Raw genomic sequence first — 23052 nt, 5'->3', positions numbered from 1 at the left:
CTCTTAACTGATCCTAGGAATTAAAAAAAAAAAAAAAAAAATAGGGAGAAAGATAACATTAGCTGTTTATTGCCCATGTCTATCCTACACAGAGAATTTTTACCACTCCATAATTCTCATCCCCCCATTACTGTATCTTTGATACCACTAATGGAAAACCAGGCAGCCAGGGATGCTTGAAATGATATTTAAATTGTCTGAGAAAGCCTTCTAATTAAGCTAGTGGGAAATATATATACACATTACCATATATATATATATATATGTTAAAATTGTAGGTAGGTGATTTGTTTTTAAACATTTGTAGGATTTCATGCATTAAAGCCATTCAAGTCAAAGGTAGAAACAATGAAAGCACAGTTGATCTCAATATATTATGTCAGGATTTACAGTAACAAATTATTGTTTTTCGGCTATGAAGATATCATTAAGCATATGCCAAGCAATCAGCACATGACTGTAATAGGTTCATGAAGGAAAGGCATTTTCTAATCGTATTCACTGGTGTTTTTCCCAAGACAGCAACAGCTTTTATAAAATGATGGTAATATCTCTTCATTATAGAATCTAATCTCCCCAAAAGACATTCAGCAGCTGCAAAACCCTAGCATCTTTTAGTTGTAAATTGTTTTTTATTATTTATCCCTATTTAACTAAAGAAGAAACGGCCATCGGATGATTTAACAAGACGAAAATTTAGTGATTTTAACATTTGACAGCACGCCGTTGTTAGCCCGTGCATTGATCTCTTTAGATCTGGGCTGAATGGTAATCGGTGCCTTTTTGCTTTGGTATCTCTACTGTATAAGCTGCGTATGAGTCTTATAGAAGGCAAATCTGCATGATGGGCTCTTTTATATTTTTCTTTAACATGGAGTTCGAAGTTGTGTATCCTCTTCACAGAAATTAAGAAATTGCAGATTCAGGCAAAAAGGAATAAACATGCCCTGCCTTAAGTCAAAATTAATACAAGATGTCATTATGAAATGGATTTTGTACACACAATTCAATACAGGAAAATCACAAGATGGAAACCTCTGTTTGAGTGATGGGTGTTATGATTTACTGGTGCACATCCCATTGGAAATGATGCTCCACAGTGGAACACAAATTTAGGTTCTTAAGAAAGTGATCATGCTCTGTTTGAAACTGTTCTGTGGAATTTAAAAATAAAATGGCTCTAATGAGTTTTCACATCGCTCCTCGGTAGAACTCTCAGGGGATAACCAACCAATTTAAATAAATAAGGTTCCATAACCCCATGGGAGATTCCAGGGTGAGACATTCATTTTATCGAGGCTCAGTTTTAGAAGAGGAAATTTTGCTCCCGTAACATACATTTAAGTAGGTGGCTACAACTTGGGTTTGTAGCAATGTTTCCTTTGTTGAAGTTTTAAGGCAAATGTTTGCTTTTCTTTACAAGACTTGGTCTATTCGCTTCAAAAGGTTTTAGCAGTTTCCTCTGCCATTAATACTGCATAACTGTCTAGAATAGTGGGTCATCCAGAACCAATTAAACAACTGTTTCGTTCCAAGACTATTGGCAATTTGCTTTTCACTTACTCTGTGCAGACCGAAGTTGTATACCTGTGGTCATTTCCTACTGAAACTCTAGATTTTCAGCTTTATAGATTGAAATTCATCTTCCAGTTTTGTGATCAAATAACTCGACTATAGCAAAATTCAAATAAGACTCTTAAAAAGCTGTCTTGAGCTTTACATAAATAGCTGCTTCCCTGCATGATAACAACTGGGAACTTTATACCTCTGTGAACCTAGATTTCTAACTATTCCATAATTGTAGCCTTGATGCTGTTTACCATTTCACTTGTATTATTTATATGTCAACCAAAGAGAATGAACACTAAAAAATAATTTCACATTGCCTATCTTCCATTCCTTTTATTTTAAAAGCCCTGAAGATACAGTTTCCCTATAAATAATAATAAAAAGACACTATATTAATATTTCAGCAAAGATCCCCATCTACTCACACTCAATCACAAATACATGTTCGCTAATATATACACACACCCCTCCCTACAAATTAACTGTGCCTGAGGCTTGCAAGAAAATCAGGTCAAGCTAAAGGAGAAATCAGAGAACAGGACCAAAATTAATTTACTACTCTGTACCACATGTGAATATGAGTTTGCAGGTGGGGGGAAAGTGACATTTTCTGGAATATACTTATCCCAGTATATGCTGAGAGCTTTTTATTCTGAGGCATGTACAGCTGTGCCTTGCCAGGACAAAGGTGAAAGTTCAACTTTCTCAGCTTAGATTTTATTAATTTTCCTTAAGTGGATAAAAGCAGATAAATGATGGGTACCAGCCTTGTTAGTTCTGCCCTAAAACATTGGAAAGCTCTTTCCAAATGTTTTCTTCCTGGGAGACAATTGGTTAAATTGTGAATAAAATCTTTATTTGCTTATCTGTCTGAGAAAGATTTTCTAGGCACAATCAGCATCATTTCCAAACATTGAAATAATTTACAGCCAGTTATTAGAATTTGTTGCTCTGTTCTTTGAGCTCATGCTGTGTGCTAAAGCAAGCTGTATGTTGATGTGGTAGGAATAATGCCCCTTTAGCCATGTTTATAGACCTCAGAAACAGAATCATTTTTTACTCCTCTCTGTCTCTCTAGCAACACTAATCCATCAGCAAAACTCACTGGCTTTACCTTTAAGATGTATCCAGAATCTGATCTTTTACACTTTCGTCACCACCTCTTAGTCCAAGCTCCTACCATCCTTTGCCTGGATTGTTGTAACCTCCTTCTAGTGGAGCTCTCTGCGTCTACCCTTGCTTCTTGTATGTCTGTTCTCAACACAGCAGCCAGAGCGAGCTTGCTAAACCATGCGTCAGATCATGCCCCTCCTCCTTCAGTCCTCCAGTGTCTTCCCATCTCACTCAGAGAAAAAGTCAAAGACCTCACTGCGGTTTGGGAGGCCTCCCTCTTCCCAGTCTCTCATTGATTCCAGGTTCACTGATTTGCTTGCTGTTTGTAGAATCCACCAAGCATGCTGCCAGCTCAGAGCCTGTGTCCATGCTGTTCCTTGTCCTGGAACACTGTTCTCCCAAATATCAACATGGCTCCTTCCCTCACGTCCTTCAGGGCTCTGTTCACATATTCTCCTAAACTGGAAGGACTTCCTGATGACCTTATATTAATGAGACCTACTTCTTGACCCATACTCCGCTACTCCCTATTTCCCTTACCTTTCTCTATTTTCCCTTTGTACATGCATACCTATGTGTGTGTGTGTTTGTATGTATGTGTCTGTAAATATATATTCTGCTGTTATTTATTTGTTAGTTATCTTATTTCCTTCTAAATATAATTCCCAAGAAGGCAAGGATTCTGTTTTTTCCCTGCATAGCCACAGCTCATAGAATAGTGCTTGAGTATTAGACACTCAAAAGATACGTGTTAAATGAATGAATGAACAAAAGGAAGGCAGGAAGGCAAGAAGGCAGGAAGGCAAGAAGGCAGGAAGGCAGGAAGGAAGGAAGGAAGGAAGGGAAGGAAAAAGGAAAGGGCCCAAGAATCACTTTTTATGGCTGATGGGAATTTCCGCCTGGTCCTTTTATCTTTCACATAATCACTTATCTTGACTTCCCTTATCCTGGATAGAAACTATTTTTGTTTAAGTACACATATGTCAACTCTTTGCTTCAAAGTGACTAGTTTACTGTGATCATGGCAAAAAAAATAGGTGGGAAGAGGGCTATTCCACTTTCTGCCTGGACGGTGACCAGCCTTCCCCCCACCCCCACCCCTACTTTGCCAAATGAGCCAAGTAAATGCATCCTTACCCCCCAGGTGAACATTAATTACTGTTTGCATCATGCTTTGAGATCCACAGATGAAAGCAGCCATAAAGCAAAAAGTGTTCTTATATTGCAGGTGGTTTATAGGCTCTCATTTAGCTCTGGAAACTGATCAAGTGGTAATGTTGAATCATGAAACTAAGGATGGCCAAATATTACACTTGTTATAATTAATCTGAGTTTAAGTTTCAACACAGTGACATGTTTCTTTTAAGTAAAGTTAAGTCCTCTAAGGATGCATGAGTGTATATGGGTCCCAGTTTTAATCTGGGAACTAAAATTTTTCAGAGATGGCAGAAGACAGGAAAGCAAACATGTCCCTGACTTCCTGTGAGGCAGGGGGAATATCTGGGCAGACTGCTTACTTTTGAGCCACCATCTAAATGATCCTCCTTGTCTCTTCTACCAAATGGGACAATGACAAGAACAATCACAAAATTACGGGGATTTAAAAGCTCGAACTGAATTTTAAAGTCCTATAATCCTATCTTTCACAGAATGCCAAAACACTGTCTATACCCTTGCTTAAAAGGGCTGCTCACGACTGCTAAAATAATTCCTGTGATGGGGAGCTTACTACTTTATGAGGATGCCGATTCTAATGTTATACAACAATTGCTGTTAGAAAGCTCTTGGTGTGTTTGTTCATTTTGTCAACAAATATTTACTAAGCACGTTCTGAGTGCAAGCACTTTTTGGTGCTTTGGGGAGAAGGAAAGATTAAAAACACTAACAACATAGATTCAGCAACCAGCTAGAGTAATGCCAGTACCTAGAAGAAAGCCAGACAAGTAGTAGGCATTCAACAAGTACTGTTGACTGAGTGAATGAAAGCATAGATGACACTCTAGAAAGAAGGATAAACATAATACCTAAGGAGCCATAATGCTCAGTAGAACTTACATAAAGGAAAGGCATAGACAAATGTGATACAGAGTGAGCTGACTCTGCTTCTTTTAACAGTCATCATTCCTAGGACTGACATCTGAACCAACTTGTAAAAGCCCATTTCTTCTTCCATGGGTCATGGCTCAATTGTGTGTGGATTGATACCACTTCCCTTACCTCTTTTCCAGGCTCAAGAGCTGTGGAACTTTAAACCTATTAAATGATTTCAAATGTGCACATCAGTCTGAGTTTCCTCTCCTGGGCAACTCCAGCTTCTCAACTTGGCTCTTAAGATGTTAGCCCTGAATGGAGTACCCCAACCAGTCCAGGTGTGATGACGCTGGTATAGAGAACTGTGGGACTCTCTTTCCTATGATCTGGACATGCTTTTCATACCGTCTTACACTGCATAAACCATTTAATCGTGGAACTCGTCTTTCCTGGGACACATGTTTGCATATTAAGAAAATCCAGGTCTTACAAAGAACATAGTTTGTTAAATAAGAGTCTAATAATATTTTTAGAGAGGAGAATACCTGTTTTACACCTCTTGCGTTAGAATTATAGAATTGTAGTCTATTAAAATGACTTGCTGTAGAGCCATATTTTCATCATCCTAACTTGAACTTTGGGGTTTTCTGCTTGTCCAACTTGAATATTGGAAAGGAGTGAAATTTAGTGGAATGAGCCTTGGACTCAGGTCATTAACTTGCTGTGTGTTCTAGGGAAAGCCACCTTCAGTTTCTAATCCACAGTTTTGTCATCAGCAGAGTCTACTGATTGGTCCAGATATTATCTGAGGTCCCTTCTAGAGCTAACATTCTGTGGACTTTAGCCCTAGCCTTCTCTCACTTTGTCCAGATCATTCAGTGACTTTTACTAGTCTCAGAAAGACAGCAAGAGATCATTAGAAAGCTGTTCTAAATTGAAGCATAGCAAAGGGAATGGACAGCAGGTCAACTCTACCCCCCAAATTCTAAGACTTAATCTAACAGGGCAGAGCCCCATAAATTGTGAAACAAATATGAGCTACCAACCACAATTGTCTTTATTCTTTATATGTGTGATATAGCAGATTTTCTTAAGAAAAGAAAAAGACTGAGCATTACCATGTAAGTTAACTGTTGCTGACCCTTTGCCTCTTCTAGGATGGTGTTTGCTGGTTGCCTACACAAACCTGTTTGTTTGTGCCCAAAACTGCACATCATTGCATCCCTTGCCACCCAAATTCCTCACTCATCTTAAGTCTTTCCACATTTCATTGCTGGTTAGCAGTGATTTCTTCTTGGTAACAGTGATTATTTGCAAACAATGTCGAAACAGATCATTTCCCTTTGTCACCTCACCCTCTGACAATCCCTCGATGCCTCTACCTATTTCACAGCGTCTGCCCCATGTCTCTCTTTACTACCTCCATTCTCTCTCTCCTCCATCTATTTCCTCACCTAGTTCAAAGTTCCCTGAAGTTGGAAAGAAATAGCCATTTTCTGCTGCGTGGTGGTGTTTCAGAGCTACGGAGAGTGGCGCAGGGTGTGGCGACAGGAGGAAAATCCATTTTTGTCATGCTTTGCCTGCAGTCCTGAGGCCCCCCGTTTGGGACACCACAGGTGGTAGAGATGACAAAACTCCACGAAGAAGCTTGTCTGTAAGAGCGGTTCTCCCCAGGGCTCCAGAGCCAAATCTTACACCATCACTTGCAAAGAACAGATTGCATTTGGGCTCGGCTGCCTGTCCTAATGTCAGCCGGCTTGGCATTTACCTATCCTTCCCCAGGCTGACCTCTGAGGATTGGGGCACACTCTGGGAGCATTGTTCGCGACGTGCAAACGCCGCAGCCATTGTGTCGGCATGGGCGAGCCGCCGGCTCCTTTCTAGCCCAACACTGTAATTTTATCAACTCTGGCTCAGAGAAACCTATATTTATAATGCTAATTAGGAGGGCACACATTTTAATTTGAGTGGAAGACTGTTTGTATCTCGCTGAGCCTGATAGCACAGAACCCAAGTGACAGCACTCAGAGGCAGAGCAGGCATCTCTTCCTTTTCCAAGTATTTGAAACAGGGTTTACTCTTGCCAAACAGTTTCTCTGTTGGATGAGAGAGAGAGTGAGAGAGAGAGGACAGAGAGAGAGAGAGAGAGAGATCTGAATGTACTGTAGCTCAGAAAACTGCGTTTATCTCCCGCCTGCATAATATATTTCTCTGTGCACTGAGAAAACATGCCTCTTATGTTATCTAATTGTTTCCTGACACATTTAGCAACATTTCACACTCTTTAAAGTGACATTAACATTGCTGACAGTGGAGGTGCTTTCATTAGATGGGCTTTGAATTGTAGCAGGATGCACTGCAGGTCTTCAAACCAGCTTATACAAGGCAAGAAAGGCAATTATTTATGAAAATAGAGACTTGGCCAACAGTGGCCCTGTGGATGCGTATTAATTTTGCTGAGTCTAGTCAGTTTAAGACTGTGTATGTGCGTGGATGTGCTCACACAACAACTTCCAGCATCTTCCTACATCTTCTAATAATGATAATGTATGTATGCAGGCACACACACACGCACACACACAAACACACACAAACAACAACCTCTCATGAGCTAAGACACCTTAGTTCTTCACCTGACCGTATGGTTGACTGCATGGTTATTGTGGAAGCTCTCAGAAACATCTCTCCTTCCACATCTTTTCAGCCCTAACAAAGCAATGGGCTATTCCAAACACAAATCAATCACTTTGTACCCAGTGACTGACTAACCACGTGGCTGATGTATATGGTCGGACAATGATCGTGCTCTCAGTTGTGAAGTTAATTCTCCTTCTCCTTTTCTCCCTTCTTGCTTCCTCTTGCCCCCAGAAGGCCTTTTTTTTTTTTTTTTTTTTTCATTTCTCCAGCTGGCTGCATTGATGCATAATTTTCCCTGGAGGAGATTCTAAGTGAGCCTTCAGAGAACACTACCCTACAAGCACTTGCCTCAGTGGGGCCTGAGGAGAGAAATGTGAAGGTTCATTCTGACCTTCATGAAGAAAGTCAGCCAGGCTTGGAGAAGGTGGGGATGGAGCAAGTCAGGTTACGAATTTCTGCCAGGACACAAGCTCAGCATGCAATACTGACCCAGTTATTTATCTCCATACCTCATGTGGACAGAATAATATTTAGAAATTGTGGAATTTTAAACTAAACGAGAGTTCATTACAGATTGTTTAGTCATCTCCACACTGTTACCTTTTCCAATCAGCCTTCCCAGTTTATCCCTGTTGAAATTAGTTACACTTCTTTCTTTGCATCTCTGACTTTGCAGTGACCCTATGTGGCCATACAATGCTTAGTTAGAAAGACCTGAATTAGAATCTTGGCTTTGCCAATCACTTGTTGTGTGACCTTGGTTAAATCCTTTGATCTCTACAAGCCTCAGTTTCCTTATCTGTAAAATGGGGTATTAATAGTACCTGCAAAGAGTATTGTTGGAAGTATTACATCTATGTAATAACCCGTGAAACATGCTAAACGTACTGCATATAACATCATGACTGCTCAAGAAATGTTAGCAAATATTAGCATCTTCCCCTGAAATATGGGTTCTATCGTGGCAGAGAACAAGTCACTCACATTTCCTAAAAGGTGCTGTGTTAACTGAAGCCTAGAGAAGGTAAGCAGTTTGCCATCAGCCACACAACCAGGTGGCAGCTGAGACAAGAAACCCTGGTCTCCTAACTCCTACTCCGGTACTCTTTCTCACTCTGTTGCTAGTAGGGACTCCAGATAAAAGGCAACCACTTTCAAACCACTGTTCAGTGGCACAATGAACTAACGCATATGACCTTTGTGTCCTAACAGACTAGACGTACTACGAGCCTTGTTTAGATTTTCAATTTTAGTTTCAAAATATTTTTACATCATTAATGATGGCTTTTCAGCCTTTTGGTTAGATATCAGTGGTTAGACTCCCAACTTATTTAATCTTTAGCATCTTATCAAGGGCCATTAAATGAGGAATGGGTGGGGCACTATTACTGTGGGCAGCGGAGAGATGAAATAGTTCAAGGATCTGTAGCAGGGAGCCCATGTTTTATCTTTGCTGTCCCTAAAGCACATAGCCAAACAGATTACAGTTTAGAACTGTTTGCCATCTTCAGACAAAGCTTTGGAAAAGGAAAGCGAGTAATAATGATAATGAAAGTAATTATCATTTGTAAAGTACTTTGCCATTTGCAACGCACTTTCATATATGTTAGTCACTGAATCCTCTAAAGGCCCTGGAAAAGGAATAGAATTCCTGTCTGACATCCTTTTTTGGATGATAATTTTACCATTTACTTCAGAAACTTCATATAAAATGTCTTCTTTAATACTTTTAATGACCTGTGAAGTATGTTTATACACATTTTCTTATCAAACAGTTGAGGCAGAGAAGTTAGGTTGCTTGCCTAGTTACCCAGCAAATCAGTGGCAGAGCCAAGATTTGAACTTCAGTCTGACTCCAATGCCAACCCTACTGGCACATCATTAGTCAGCCCTTCATTATTACAAAGATTAATTAAATTTAGTCATCATTTCCTCTGCAGTGTAGTATGAGCTCTGGAGTCAGAACACCTGAACTCAAATTCTTCCTTACCAGCCATTTATCCCCTCTGTACTTCAGTTTTCTCATCTTTGAAATGGGATGACATTACCGGAAGGGGTTGTTGTGAAATTAAACATACCGCTATATGTAAAAGACTTAGAAAAAAAATGACCAATACATCAAAAAAGCTCAATAAATCTTAGCTATTGGTGATATTGTTTCTGTGTACCAGGAATCATGAGAGGTGAAAATAAAAATAAGTAAAATAGATTCCCTTGCATCATGGAAGATCATATGTTTTCCAAGGGAACCCTTTGAAAATCAGGTTTCAGCAGAGCATAGAGTTTCTTCGTATCTTTCTCTAGCCATATTTCCCCCACCTAAGCTCTTTTGATAGTGTAACACAGATTCAAGAAGATGAGGAAACAGCCTGACATGTCTTCTGCATGCTACTCAGTGCAGGGAGACAACTCAATGGCAATTGCATTGCTCACATAGTTTAGCACTTTGATCTTATGTTATTGGAGAGTATTGGGTCACAGCTCCCAAGTAGTTCCCTAGGGCACTAGGATGGGATGCTTCATAATTCGAGTAGAATCACATCTTGCACGGGAGTTGGGTTCTAAATTCAGTGCATGAGCAGACCTTCAAGGGTTGTCACACCACTTCCTTTAAATCCCCAAGGGAGGTGCCACCTTAGAGACTGACGACTGACATTCTGTCTCTTAATAAATCTAACAGTCAGCTTTTCCTCTAAGGTTGTGAAAGAATGCTATGCCTTCACTTGCACACCAGAAAAAAAGTAATGACTTAATATTCTAGAGCACTTGATTAAAAACAAATACAGACCTTTAAACTCAGAAGCGACTCAGCTCAGCTCAGCAAGATACTCACACATTGAAAGGCTCCAAAATCTGAGGCCAACAGCTGCAGCACCAGTAGTGAGGTCAGTGGCGTGGGCACCTGAATATGTATCCAATACACGTTGGCAGATTGAATTACTATGATCAACCAATCATGCTAACCAATCATGCTGCCATTTATTATGTACAGGCTCTGGGCTGGGTGCTAGGATACAAAGAGGTATCATCCACAATCTCAACCCAGAGTCACTCACAGTCTCCAGAATGAGCCAGACATTTAGTCAGATAACTATACTAACGTGTCACAAGTACAATGATACACGTATGCCCTGGGTACCAGCAGGTGTCCATGACCAGGAAGGACTTAGGAAGAAGGTGATGCTTGAGCTGAGTCTTTAAGGAATAGGTTTTCAGGAGGAGGTTGAGACTGCTTGTGAAAAGGGAAGACCATCCAAGCACTTGGAGGATGTGAAAAAGAAAAGATTCATATTCAATAGTACAGTTGCTCTGGTGTAGTTACAGCACAGGGAATGAGGGGGTGTGGCAAGAGATAATTGCCATGCGAGAGTTTGAACTGTATTATTTAGGCAGTGGGCAGTCTTGGGAGAGTTGGAAGGAGCATGACAGGAGCAAATGTATACATTCAGAAATATGCTGGCTTTTGTATGGTAGGGAGACACACAGTAGTCAGGGATACTGGGAACTGGGAAGCTAGAACCACTGTCTAGCACATGCTCTCCAATATGGTAGCCACTAGCCACATGTGACCATCTAAATGTAAATTAATTAAAATTAAGTGAATTGAAAATTCATTTCCTCAGTTTGCAGTAGCCACATTCCCAAGAGCTCAGTAGCCCCATGTATTAGACGTTGCAGACACAGAAACATGTTCATCATGTGGAACGTTCTATTGGACAGCACTGATCTAGACAACTGCGCATCACCAAAACAATAAAGCCATCTCATCTTAGAGGAGCCAGGAGATGTAATTAAGGTTCAAAGGGCAAAGGTATTTGAGGATTTATTGCCTTTAACAGTTGTGTCACTGCAGGTGACGTGGATTTGTGTCCTCAAAAAGGAAAACTGCACTGACTCACTGCATATTCACTCACAAATATGAGAGAACTTACATTAGAAAGTTACTGAAATCATATTATTTCAAAATAAATGCTATCTCCATCTATAGCCTAATCTATATTTGATTACCTTCCAACATGCCACACTGCCAGGAAGATGTGCTATATAAACATGCAAGTTGCTGGTGATATAGTAGCAACACCCAAATGCATAGAGCCCCAAACTGTGAAGACAGTTCATGCTTGAGCTCCTGAAAGAGGCCCTTTAGCTGGGGCAAGTCCAATAACATGTCACTCTTCCAGTAAATTATGTATAAAAGCTTGTGCAAAAATCGGGTGTGGGGTGGTAGTTTTGCCAGGGCATCTGAAAACGATTTGTTTTCAAGAAAATGCTTAACTGGGCTTTAGTGAGTTCAGTGAAGTGTGAGTGGAGAGGGCAATTAGGTCTTCTGCTGTAAAAATAAAAACTTTAAACAGAGTGATGTGGAGGAGAGCAAACCTGGTTAGGCTGATATTGCTTCATTGAGAAGACATAAGAGGTCATAATGAAAATTCCTCGGGTGAAGTTAAATAACATAAAATGGAGTCAGAGCATTCTCCCTTGAATCTCCTGCCTCTAAAAAGGCAGCCTAACTCTCTGTTGACAAACAGCTCTCTCCCACCTCTGGAGAAAGGCACACCATTACTTCCCTCAGTGACAAATTAGGCTCACATTGAGGAAGTTTTCCCTCTGTCTAACTTAAATTCCCCAATGGCAATTTAAGCTTATTTGGTTGGTGTTTTCTTGGGTAGGGGGAAAAAGCTGATGGAATCAAAATTTTCACTTCTAATGCCTGCCCAATTCTTGTCATTTGGAATAAAGATCTGCTTCAAAATTGACCATGTAATAGTAAATATACTTATCTAAAGTCATCCTATACACTAGCCCTAGGTTTTTCAGCCTTAGCACTGTGACCTTTTTGGACTGGATCATTCTTTATTGTTGGGGGCCATTCTGTACATCGTAGGATGTTTGGCAGCATCCCTGGCCTCTACCCATAACGAAAAATTCCACAGCGATTCTCCAGCCCTCATTCCCCCATCTGTTGTATCAGTAAAATGTCTGCAGACATTGGCAAATATTCCCTGGGAGGCAAAATTGCCCCCAGTTGAGAATAGCCTCAGATCAGCACAAAGTATGAGCAGCCTGCTACATGGAAGATATATATATATATATAAGATGTATATTATATATAACATATAACACATATATATATTTATATTTGAAGATGCTCTAGTCAGTGATGCCACTTTACATTCTACATTTATGATTGAAACTACTTTGTTTCATCTTTTTCTTTTTAACTTAAGATACAGGCAAGAAATTAAGCCCCCCACCCTTACCCAAAAATGGGTGCAGTATACTTAAGTTCTGATGCCAGTTAGAAGATAATCTGAGTTTCTCTCCAGTGCTGAGCACAGAAAGCTGCTGTAGTCCACGCTTGAATGGTAACTAGTAGACATCCATCTGCTTGTGTCTTTTCCCCACTCCGATGCCCACAATACTCTTATAAATAGATTAGATTTGTCCCACCCTAAATGGTTTCTCTGAGATCCCAAATGTTCAGTTTCTCTTGATTTAACAGGAAGGAAGTTAGCTTAAAAGAACATGAAAATCTCATAATTCTGGAGGCAGAAGACTTGGAATCTGTTCCTAGTTCTTCTACTAAATAACTGTGTGGCTTTGGCCAAGTCGTTTTCCCACTGGGGCTGGGTGATCAGTTTTAGCCAGGATGCTTTTGGTTCCAAGTGACAAAAACCAACTCAATCTGCTTAAAGAAAAAGCAAAATCAATCAAACAACAAAAACAATGACAAAACAGAAGGTAGGATGAAGTGTACATTGATCAGGGACAGTCTTGCTTTGCACCTGGCTGAATCCAACACTCCAACGATGTCATCAGGAATTCCTCTCCCTTCACTGCACTTCTTTGCCTACCTCCCTGTTGACTCAATTCTCAGGCAGACTCTCCCCTTGAGTTGCAAGATAGTGCCGGTTGTTCAGGGTCACTATCTCCAGGATTCGCTCCAGTAAGAAAGAATGACAACCTCCCTATCCATGGCACAGCCGTGAGCATACAATAGGGGATTGTGAGCCAGCCAGAACCAAGAAATTGCAATTTTCCTCATCTCATTTGGGTCCCTTGAACCCTACTGTGCATCAAGTACCTGTATTATCTCTAGGCTTCCAAACACAAGCAAGGCGGGGATTATTATCAGAGAGGCTCAGAGAAGTGAAGTAAACTGCTCAAACTCATAGAGACTAAATGGCAAAGCCTGGTTTCAAAGTCTGTGCCCTCTTCATTCCTCCTTTGGACTCTGGAGGATAGCTAAAATTGGGTAAATAGAGATGCCAGGATGCGTTGCACACTAGAAAGACAGAAATAAGGCAGGCATGAAGGCAGAAATAAACATATGCAAAAGGCAAATAGGTGATTCTATCCACTGGAGCCAAGTGTTTCATGTGGGGCAAAATGGAATTTGAGATTGGGTTGAGCTGTCATGTTGAAGCCAACAGGTGAGTTTGAGTGTAAGGCAACTTTATAATTGGAGTAGCCAATTATAATTTTTGGCAATATACAATACTTGGTCCTTACTCTTGGGTGTGTTGTTAACATCCCTGGTGGTCTAACTTGGAAATCAGCTGAGCTGTTGTAAGGGTACCATTTGCCATCATGGTGGTGGCCATGGATGACACGTCCCAGTGTCTCGCTGAAGCCCATCATTCCTTAACATAGAATGCTCCATCTTGCAACTTTCTGCAAATTCAGCGTGCAGAACTAGTTAGAACTTGAAAAAATCTGATGCCCTTCCTGAAGAATTTTCTCGTGGACCTCAAGGGCAAATAGACTGTATTCAATCAATCAATCTAGCTCAAGTATTGAAAATTGTATTTATTTACACGCATATTTGCATAACCTGCTTTTTAACTCCATCCAAAATAGAAGCTTCACAGTCACCAAACATTTGGAGAAAAGTGAGTAATTTAGTCAAACATCTGAGTAAGTAGCAGGTATTAGGAACTATCATTAGGGTGACTGTTTAAAGCTTGTAACAAACCGTTTTGGCCTATGTTAATACAATCCCTTTGCAATACTCAACTTTATTACAAAACCCGTATTATTAAGTCCTTGAGCTTACCAGGCCTCAAAGGATTTTCGGTTTTTGGCCCTCTCCAGGAGTCTGTTTCTGCCCTCCTCTAGGATGACCTCCATGGTGCATTCTGGAGAGGACCAGTGAGTTGGGGTTCACATCTTGGTTCATGTTTTAGCAATCACTCTTGTATAAGGTGGGAAATAGTGGAATGAAACGTTAAGGCTTTGGAGTTAGACTGCCTAGGTTCAAATCCCAGCTCTGCTGCTTGCTAACATGGTGACATTAGGAAAGTGAGTCCATCCAGGCCTTAGTTTCTCCACCTATAAATGGGGATGATAGTAGCACTTGATTCATAGAAAAGATGTGATGTTTAAAAGAGAAGAATATATGTAAAATGCTCAGCTCAGTTCTTAGCACAAAGCAAGACCACATACATATTAAACGTTTCCTATTATTACATTTTCTATTAATGAGGTCATCTAATTTGTTATTTTGGATGCATTTATTCCTGTACTATTTTTCCCCAGTTTCTTGTCTCTCTCCTCTACCAAATATCCCAACACCCTGTCACTACATAGATCAATTATGCATTGCCTACACAGAACATTTTAATATCTGCTTGCCATTAATCTTTTGAATGAAAAAGGAACCAGTTGTTTTGAGTGAATTTGGGGAATTGATCTGCAACATGTTCTCTATCATAAATTAGTGAATATATTAAGAAGTGTTCGGCAGAGCTTTGATTTCACTGATAATATTTACTTCTTTGGGGAGGGAGAGGAGCTTATAGTCCTTTGACCTTGGGTGGGAGAACTGGTATGGCAGGATCCAAGTCAATTTAAGGAGCAAAATGCTACTGTAATGGAGACAATGGGAGTTAGAGCAGTGTGGCTGCAACCACAGATGACTTCAGATAAAGTATTCAAGAATGACTGGAGCTGAAGATGAATGAGGGCCTGGAGCTTGGGTGGCAAATAAGTGCTGTGCATCTGCTCTATCTCCCTCGCTCCATTCATGTCCATGTGAATTTTTCTAATTGATGATGGCATCATTTCCCACTGTACCCAGGGCCTCCTCAGAATCCTTCTCAACACAGCATTCCAAAGTGCCCCTACTAATCTGTCAGAGTTAGCATGGAACTGCTTTGTCTGATAGTAGGTCTCTTAGAAAAATTTCATGAGTTTGAAACCATCACCAAAGTTATTCCTTTGTAAACAGATAAATTAGCAGAAGTGAATCATTCCTCATTTTTAAGGTCCTAAGGAATCCATTGTGTGGATAATTAGTTAGACTTTGATTTACACAGGGAGCTTGGAAAGCACACACCCATACACACACACGCACAAGACTATATGAGTTTAATAAATGACATATTGCTTGCCTTTGCATGTTTCCCTTTGCTTTTTAACAAATCAGTTAAACCTAGTTTTCTGCGTATTCTCAGGGACTCTATACCCATTCAAAATGGAACTTCAAAAATAGTTTGGGGATCAGGGGGTGTCTGTAGTGCCTATCCCTTGGTTACATGCCCATCACACACCAAATACTTCTGTAAGAAATCACAGTCTATAAAGTGAGCCTGTGTGAGTTCCAGCTTTCTCCCCTGTACTTTGGAACCTGTTTGTGTCTGTGCAGATGGTCTCTGTCAGTTGGAATAGTCAGGGGGAAAAATGTAGCACAAATGAACAAAATTAGCAAATGACATAGCAAATAGAAAGCGGCATATCATTTGATTGGGGCAGATCTAGGGACTGAGAAATTTCCCAAATAACTGTAGGTTCCAGCAAGCAGAGTTTAAGGAGCTACCAAAAACATGTATTTTAAAGGGGACCGGAAAATAACAGGCATCAGACAATTTTGTGATGTGTATTCTCAACCGGCTGAAATAATCCCGGTGCTTTCATTGTGTTATGTTGCCTCTTCCATTGTCTGTATTTGTATAAATTAAAAAGCCATTCTGTCTGGACGATATGAAATGAAGTCATGCTGAACAAAATTTCAAAAAGTTCATGTAAAGAATGATTTCACAGCAACTATCATATCAGGCTCCTGGAAAATTGCACTTGAACTTCAGTTCCACCTCAGTCACTCAAAGGAATTTAAAAATTGGCTTCCAGCCATCCTTGTTCTTCAACATGCAGTTTCAGATATGCCTCAGTGATGCACGCTTTAAAGCCTATCGATTGTGAGTTAAAATCTGTTCCTTCCAGAGCCCCCACTGCTAAGTGGACGTCAATTCTGACTTCCCAGTGCCCTGGTCCCAAAACCTGAGCTTTCAGGGGCCTTGAAGCAGACAGAGGGTAGCATTGCTATGAAGCAGTCATCTTGAACTTCATAGCAAAATCACAGGAAAGCTTTGAACCCTGTAGGATTGTAGCTGTTGTGAATCGCTATTCAAGGAAATGTTTCTTACTTGCAATCTCTGGAAGCTACCTTCAGATTGGGAAATGGGAACCTAGAAACATAACTTCCTATAAGTCAACCTCCAGCTCTTTTGTAATCCTCTTCCTTTTTTGTCACAATGCTGTTTGTGCGAACCCCATGGCAGAGTGGCCAGAGGGTGGATTTCCCTTAGACAAAAACCCAAGTTGACTCCTGGCCCCCCTGCCACTTAATGGCTCCAAAATTCCACTTCTCTGTGCCTCCGTTTCCTCTTCTATAAAGTGGAGATGATATTAATTCTGACCTAATAGAGCTGTTCTAGGATGAAATGGGATAATATATGTAAATTGACTAGCATAGTGAGTGATGTATAGTCATTTCACAATAAATGTTAGCAGTTAAACTTAATTATAATGATATTAATTATAACATAATAATAATCATTGTTATAATTAATACAACACTAGTTATTATTATTAGAGGGATACCTGGGAGAAAGTATTGATTAAATATTAGCATAGTTTCTGCTGAAACTATGATGTGTTTAGTCTACGCCTTTCAGAGCATCTAGCAAGCAAATCATGCTTTTTATGGCTCCCAGACAGTTGGGAATGAATTGAATTTTTAAAATCAAGCTCCATTTGTCCATTGATCTATTTCAAAAGATGATTCATCTTTGCCTCAATTGTGTCGCTAGGCAGGAGCTGCTAACATTGACGCTTTAAAGGTATCTCACCTCCTATCCCTTTCTTCTACTCCCACCCTCAGATAGGGTAATTGACAAGTGGTTTGATGCCTCTGTGCACCATTTTGTTCCCTCTCACCAAAGTCGCTTTCCTCATCTTTCAGAGATTGCTCAGACATCATCTTTTCCAGGAATCCTTGCTTGACTCTCCACCCCACCCTCACCTGGCCGGGCTGGACCAAGTGTCCCTTTCCTCTGCCTCCACCACACCGTGTAATTATCTGACACCATCTGCCCTTTACCAAGTGATGCCGAAATGACATATTGACCTGTCTGTCTCCCCACTAGACTGTGAGCTCTTTGAGGGACAGGGATATTGTCTTGTTTATTTTTATATTCTCAGTGTCTAGCAGAGTGCACACAAGAAACACCCATAAAGGTTAGTGAACCAAACTACTCTAATCTATAAATAGGTTTTCAATGCACTGAGGAACAGATCAGTAAATACAATTATAAAAGCAACAACAAAAATTGGCATCCAGTTGAAGTGTTTCTACCTATGTGGTGTATCTAAAAGCAAGAAAGTACATTCCTTTGGCTCAGGCACTTGTTCCCTGAGTTGAAACTCTAACCTGATTCTCAAGTCTTCTTTCCCAACCCCTTGTACTTCCCTCTATACCCCCAGCTTTAGGACATACCCCATGGGCTGCTACTCTTGGCTCATTTTCCTGAGCTTCTCAAATGAACAAACCATTAGGCAAAGAATTGCGAGGACCCCAAGATGTAAGGGTGAAGCAGGTGAAAGTACACATGGTGATTGTCCTTACTCTGTACTTTAGCTGACAGGTGCTCTCTGCTATGTGAAAAGGGAGCTTGCAGCAGCCCTCCCGGTGGGAGAACTTCTCAATCAGTGGGCAGCTCCAAGTTACTGCCCATCTCCCGCCAGGCTGGCTGTTCCTCTGCATGGCCTGGAGTAATTTGTGCTTCTCTTTGTAAAATTTCTCCCACATTGTCCAACAAAAACCTCATGATGGAGAGGTAGGCATTGGCCAACGCTTTGGGATGCAAATACACCATCCTTTCCACTTTTCCTCTACTCCCCCAATCTGATTAATCTAGTTTTAGTCTACTTATTTGTTCATTCATTCAGCAGGTGCTATTCTTTAGGAAGGCATTGAGGATGCATGAGTGAAGAAAATGGGCAAGATGTCCACCTTCAGAAAGTGGTAAGGGCTATGAAGACATTTAAATAGCCTAATAGGATGGAGCAAGCAGAAGGCAACTTTTAGGGAGACCGATGGAGAAGGCTTGAATGAAGCGAGGAAGCAGTCTTGTGAATATGGGCAAGGTGGAAGGAAGTGTCTCAAGTAGAGGGGACAGGAAGTATAAAAACTCTGGATATGGAATGGCTTGGCATATTCCGAAGAGGGAAACAAAGATAGTCACACTGTCTGGAGAATAACGGGCCAAGGAGGGGGTGGTAAGGATAAGATTGGAAGGGAGGTGGACGAGGCCACTCTGGCAAATAAGTCATCATAAAGAGTTTGGATTTAATTCACATGCAATGGAAAGCCATCAGCAGGTAACACGCGGGCGAACAACACAACCTGATTTCTACCTTTAAAATATCATTCTGACTGCCGTGGAGAAGGGATGGAGATGATGGGGGTGGGTGGGTGGGGGTAAATGGGTGTTTGGTAAGAGTAGAAGGAGGGAAACCAGTAAGGACACAGTGCAGTGAGAGGTGACAGAGGTTTAGATTAGGTGGAAGAAGCATTAGGAAGAAGTGGATGGCTTCCAGATTGATTCCATTCCAACTGTGTAGATGGATATTTCTGCTCATGCCCCTTTTCTGAAATATCCAACTACGTGCCTTACGAATTTGGACATCTGGAGAGACATCAAATCACTCTAAAAACACACCTGGAACATTTCATTTTTTTTTCCTTTGTAATATATGTATTGTGAACTGGTTTCAATGTGATTTTCTTGGGATGCTCTCATGACACTCATTGCTGACCTTTGACCCCTCTGTCCTCTTTCCCAGGTCGTCCCATTCCACCTACATCCTCGTCTAGCCTCCTCCCATCTGCACAGCTGCCTAGCTCCCATAATCCTCCACCAGTTAGCTGCCAGATGCCATTGCTAGACAGCAACACCTCCCATCAAATCATGGACACCAACCCTGATGAGGAGTTCTCCCCCAATTCATACCTGCTCAGAGCATGCTCAGGGCCCCAGCAAGCCTCCAGCAGTGGTAAGGAAACTCTGTGGTGTCTGAATTTGTGGTGTTTCATGTGTGGCATTCTTAATTCTCCAGCAACGTGACAACTCTGAAACAAGGGATGGGGAGAAGGTGATGTGGGGATCACCAAGGTGAAAGACCCTTGTCATATTGTGGCATTGGAGTTCCAAGGCACAATTGTTGAGGGTCAAGTTACTGAAGAGGCTTTGCTTGTCATAACAGGGTTTGGCCTTCCTTCAGTGGGAGGAACTGGCCCATTGCTGCACGTGAGAGAATGTCAGTCTCAAAGGTGAAGTGCAGAGAGACACTGGAATATTGAATTTTGTATTATTGCTATTCTGGTCATAGCTGAGTGATCGTGGGTGTCCCCACATTCTCAAATTGTGTGCATCTCAGATCCCGTGTTTTTGATAGTTGCCTTTGGACTCTTCCTTGGTTGTTTAGATGGTTATGTGATTAAAATGCATTCCCTTGACATGAATACTGAGTGTCTTGCCAAGTCTTGGGAGTGTTTGGGAATGACCTCTCCCGTAACCCCATACTTTTGCACTTCACTTGAATTTAACAAGGTGGTTGTGTAGTGCTATGGTAATATTGCCTTTAAATCCATAGTTCTCATGTTGGTTTCCACAGTCACAAAACAAAGGAACTGGCTACAGGGTATTTTCCCCCTTTTGAGTATTTTATGGCTACTGCCTAAGCTCCCTATCTTGAAATTGTAGGTGGAATTTCTCCAGATCCAACAAAAAGCATGCCTTACATTGACTTGTTCTTATTGGTAATATGTTCATGCCTGCGAAAAAAGTAAAGGCAATACCTAGGGTTTAAGTACTTATGGCCCAAGGACACACATTTGCAGAAATTACTTGCTCCTGATCCAAAGTCCTTGAAATTATCTTCTGAATTGGCCATTCCTGATGTTCATTGATACATCCCTTCAAAAACAATATAGAGATTTACATGCAGAGGGTGTTCCTTGATGAGATTGTGTTTTGGCTCTATCCATGAGTATATGCCACCACTGGCCTCAACCTCTCCAATTAGAGAAGACCTACTAAATAAATTTAAGTTAATTCATTCCTGGAATGGAATGATGAGCTGCTACTTTTGATGGCCCATGCCCTTCTTCAAAGCCAGGCCTGATGTAGTCAGTAAACTCATATTCTTTTTCAAAAAAAAGTTACCTAATCAAATCTCTCATCAAATGAGCAATCCATTGTTGATATTATGAAGGCCTTTAATCTACCATAAATCTTTATTAGAACTCATCAGAGCTTCTAGTTTGAGAGAAATGTGATTATGGCACTCTTAAAATGACATTACATCATTGGGGTGATTGGTTTATCATTTGGAGAAGAGACATCAATCATAACTAGAATAACCACACAGTAAATGAATTCAACCTTTCTACTGCAGAACAATGACACTGTAATTGCTCAAAATCAGGCTTAAAATGAAATCCAAAAATGCTCTTTCTTCAAATATGATGTTAACTTAATGGAAAATATTATGAAAAATCATGTTTGAGGAAATTCTATATAATTAAAAATATGTGGAAATATATTCCCTTTTTTCTTCCATCAGAAGCTGATTTTAGCTACAGAATCATTTTTTGCTGCAGAGATTATGTTGCATTTAATTGAACTACCCTCACTTATGTTTTGCTGCTTTTTATTTCATACTATGTAATCGTGATGAATATTGTATTATGAAGGACAAGAGGCTTTTGAAATGAGGTGCGCCTGCTGATAGCTTTTTAAAACAGACAATTATTAGGGAGAAAATGAGCTTTTAAAAAGCTATATCCTTTTATGCATATATGGATATGCAAGCAAAGATGATTTCCATAAGAAAGGTCAGTTCGTATCTCAGGGCCGTCTAGAAGTATTTTCTTAGTGATAACACCGTGATTTCTTTTCTTTCAGACAGTGTACAAGATTGGAAGTTGTTGATAGGGTATTTTTGTTGGGTTTGTGCCTGATCAAGACCTCATTTTGGTGGACACAACAGATCTGTATTTTCAGAGTCAAACTTATCCATTTTTATCACTCATACCAATTTGGTTCACTTAAGACTGATAGCAATTTAAGCTTTGGTAACAGGGGAAACGACCTCAGAAAATTTGAGGGTCCGTTTTTATCCAAAATAAAATCTGTGTTGGTATGATTTCTTCACCTGAGGGGTGAAGACCCATTTGTGCAATACCCTTGTGTTCAGCAGGTACTTACCTGAGAGCTTGGTAAAGCTCCGGCCAACAGGCAGTCGTTCAAAATTCTTGACTCTGGCTTAGCTAAAGCGAGAGCAAATCAAGTCTGTGTATGTGTGTGCACTCACATCTGTCTCTCTGTGTGTGTGTGTTTCTTGTGGAATGGATTTGGGGTCCAGGGCAAATTGGGGATTCTATCAAGATCTGAATGCAGTTGCTATGAATTTAAATTTGACATAAAGGATTGAAAATAGAGTTTGACACAGAAGATGCAAAGGGCAGAGCTGTGCCTGAGTGTTCTGAATTGAGTTTGATGAAAGGGGCTGGATTTTTCAGTAGGTACCATGGCACAAACAAAGCACTCCTGTGATGGGTTGTGTTGTGTTTAGCTGGTTAATTACACAGAATGTTTTAAGTTGGTGTCTCAGCAATACCCTTGTGTGCTGAAGGTCTAGCACCAGTTTCGCCCTTGTTTCCTCTTTAGGTGAAACAAAACACCTTCCGACACATTCAACCCATACGTGGCAGTCAAAAATTATTTCCTGTTCACCTCTTATTAATGCTGCCATTATTGCACATCAGTGAAACTCATCAAGAGAGTCACTGCCCACATGTCTTGTCCAAGAAGCCCCTGTTCCAAAAAAGACCAAACCGGATATACTATAAGAACTAAAATGCTTTTGCCCAAAATGAAAACCTCCTCAAAGCAACAACAAAGCTTCACCTTTATGGCTCAACCATCATTATTTTCAGTGACTGTAGTGCATTCTTTAGTGGATGTCAGTAAAACCTCGGCACCTTTGTAACCAAATTGCTATAACCCTCGATCACCATCAATCAAGCAGATACCCAGGTACAGCTAGCAAGGCACTTAGGAGAGTGATGCTTCCCTTCCCCTCAAGCATTTTCTTCCCGATAGCTGGGCTCTGGGAGTGGCTCATCCTGTGTTCCGACCTTCTGCCAAGAAGTTAGCTCCAGAGATGCTTCTTGTATACAGCAACATAATTTCAAATCCTATGAAATAACCCATTTGGAAAAAAAAATCAGTAACTCCAGTGGCAGCATAACAAAGGCTCCCGCAGGTGGAAGGAGACAACCTTCCAAATCAGAATAGGGTTTGCAGTTTGCTATCAACATATGAGGCAGAAATGTAGGCAAGCAACGTTACAATC

The 23052-nt window shown here is 40.7% G+C and overlaps 1 protein-coding gene across 3 annotated transcripts in view; it reads left to right on the top strand.

Annotated features, from left to right (window-relative positions):
* The window catches only part of TENM2 (teneurin transmembrane protein 2), a 1024030-nt gene that overhangs the window by 585928 nt on the left and 415050 nt on the right, over nucleotides 1-23052 (top strand). For 2 of the 3 annotated variants that reach the window (XM_037799530.1, XM_037799531.1), the window contains one exon: nucleotides 19477-19686. The exons of the other annotated variant lie outside the window; for it this stretch is intronic. In XM_037799530.1, coding sequence (XP_037655458.1) covers nucleotides 19477-19686 — 210 coding nt within the window. The remainder of the gene's footprint in view (nucleotides 1-19476; nucleotides 19687-23052) is intronic. 3 annotated transcript variants of the gene reach the window in all.

The sequence above is a fragment of the Choloepus didactylus genome, chromosome 11 (assembly GCF_015220235.1).
Source record: "Choloepus didactylus isolate mChoDid1 chromosome 11, mChoDid1.pri, whole genome shotgun sequence".
Taxonomy (NCBI): domain Eukaryota; kingdom Metazoa; phylum Chordata; class Mammalia; order Pilosa; family Megalonychidae; genus Choloepus; species Choloepus didactylus.
Note: the sequence above shows the minus strand (reverse complement) of the source record. Positions and strands in the feature narration are given on the sequence as shown.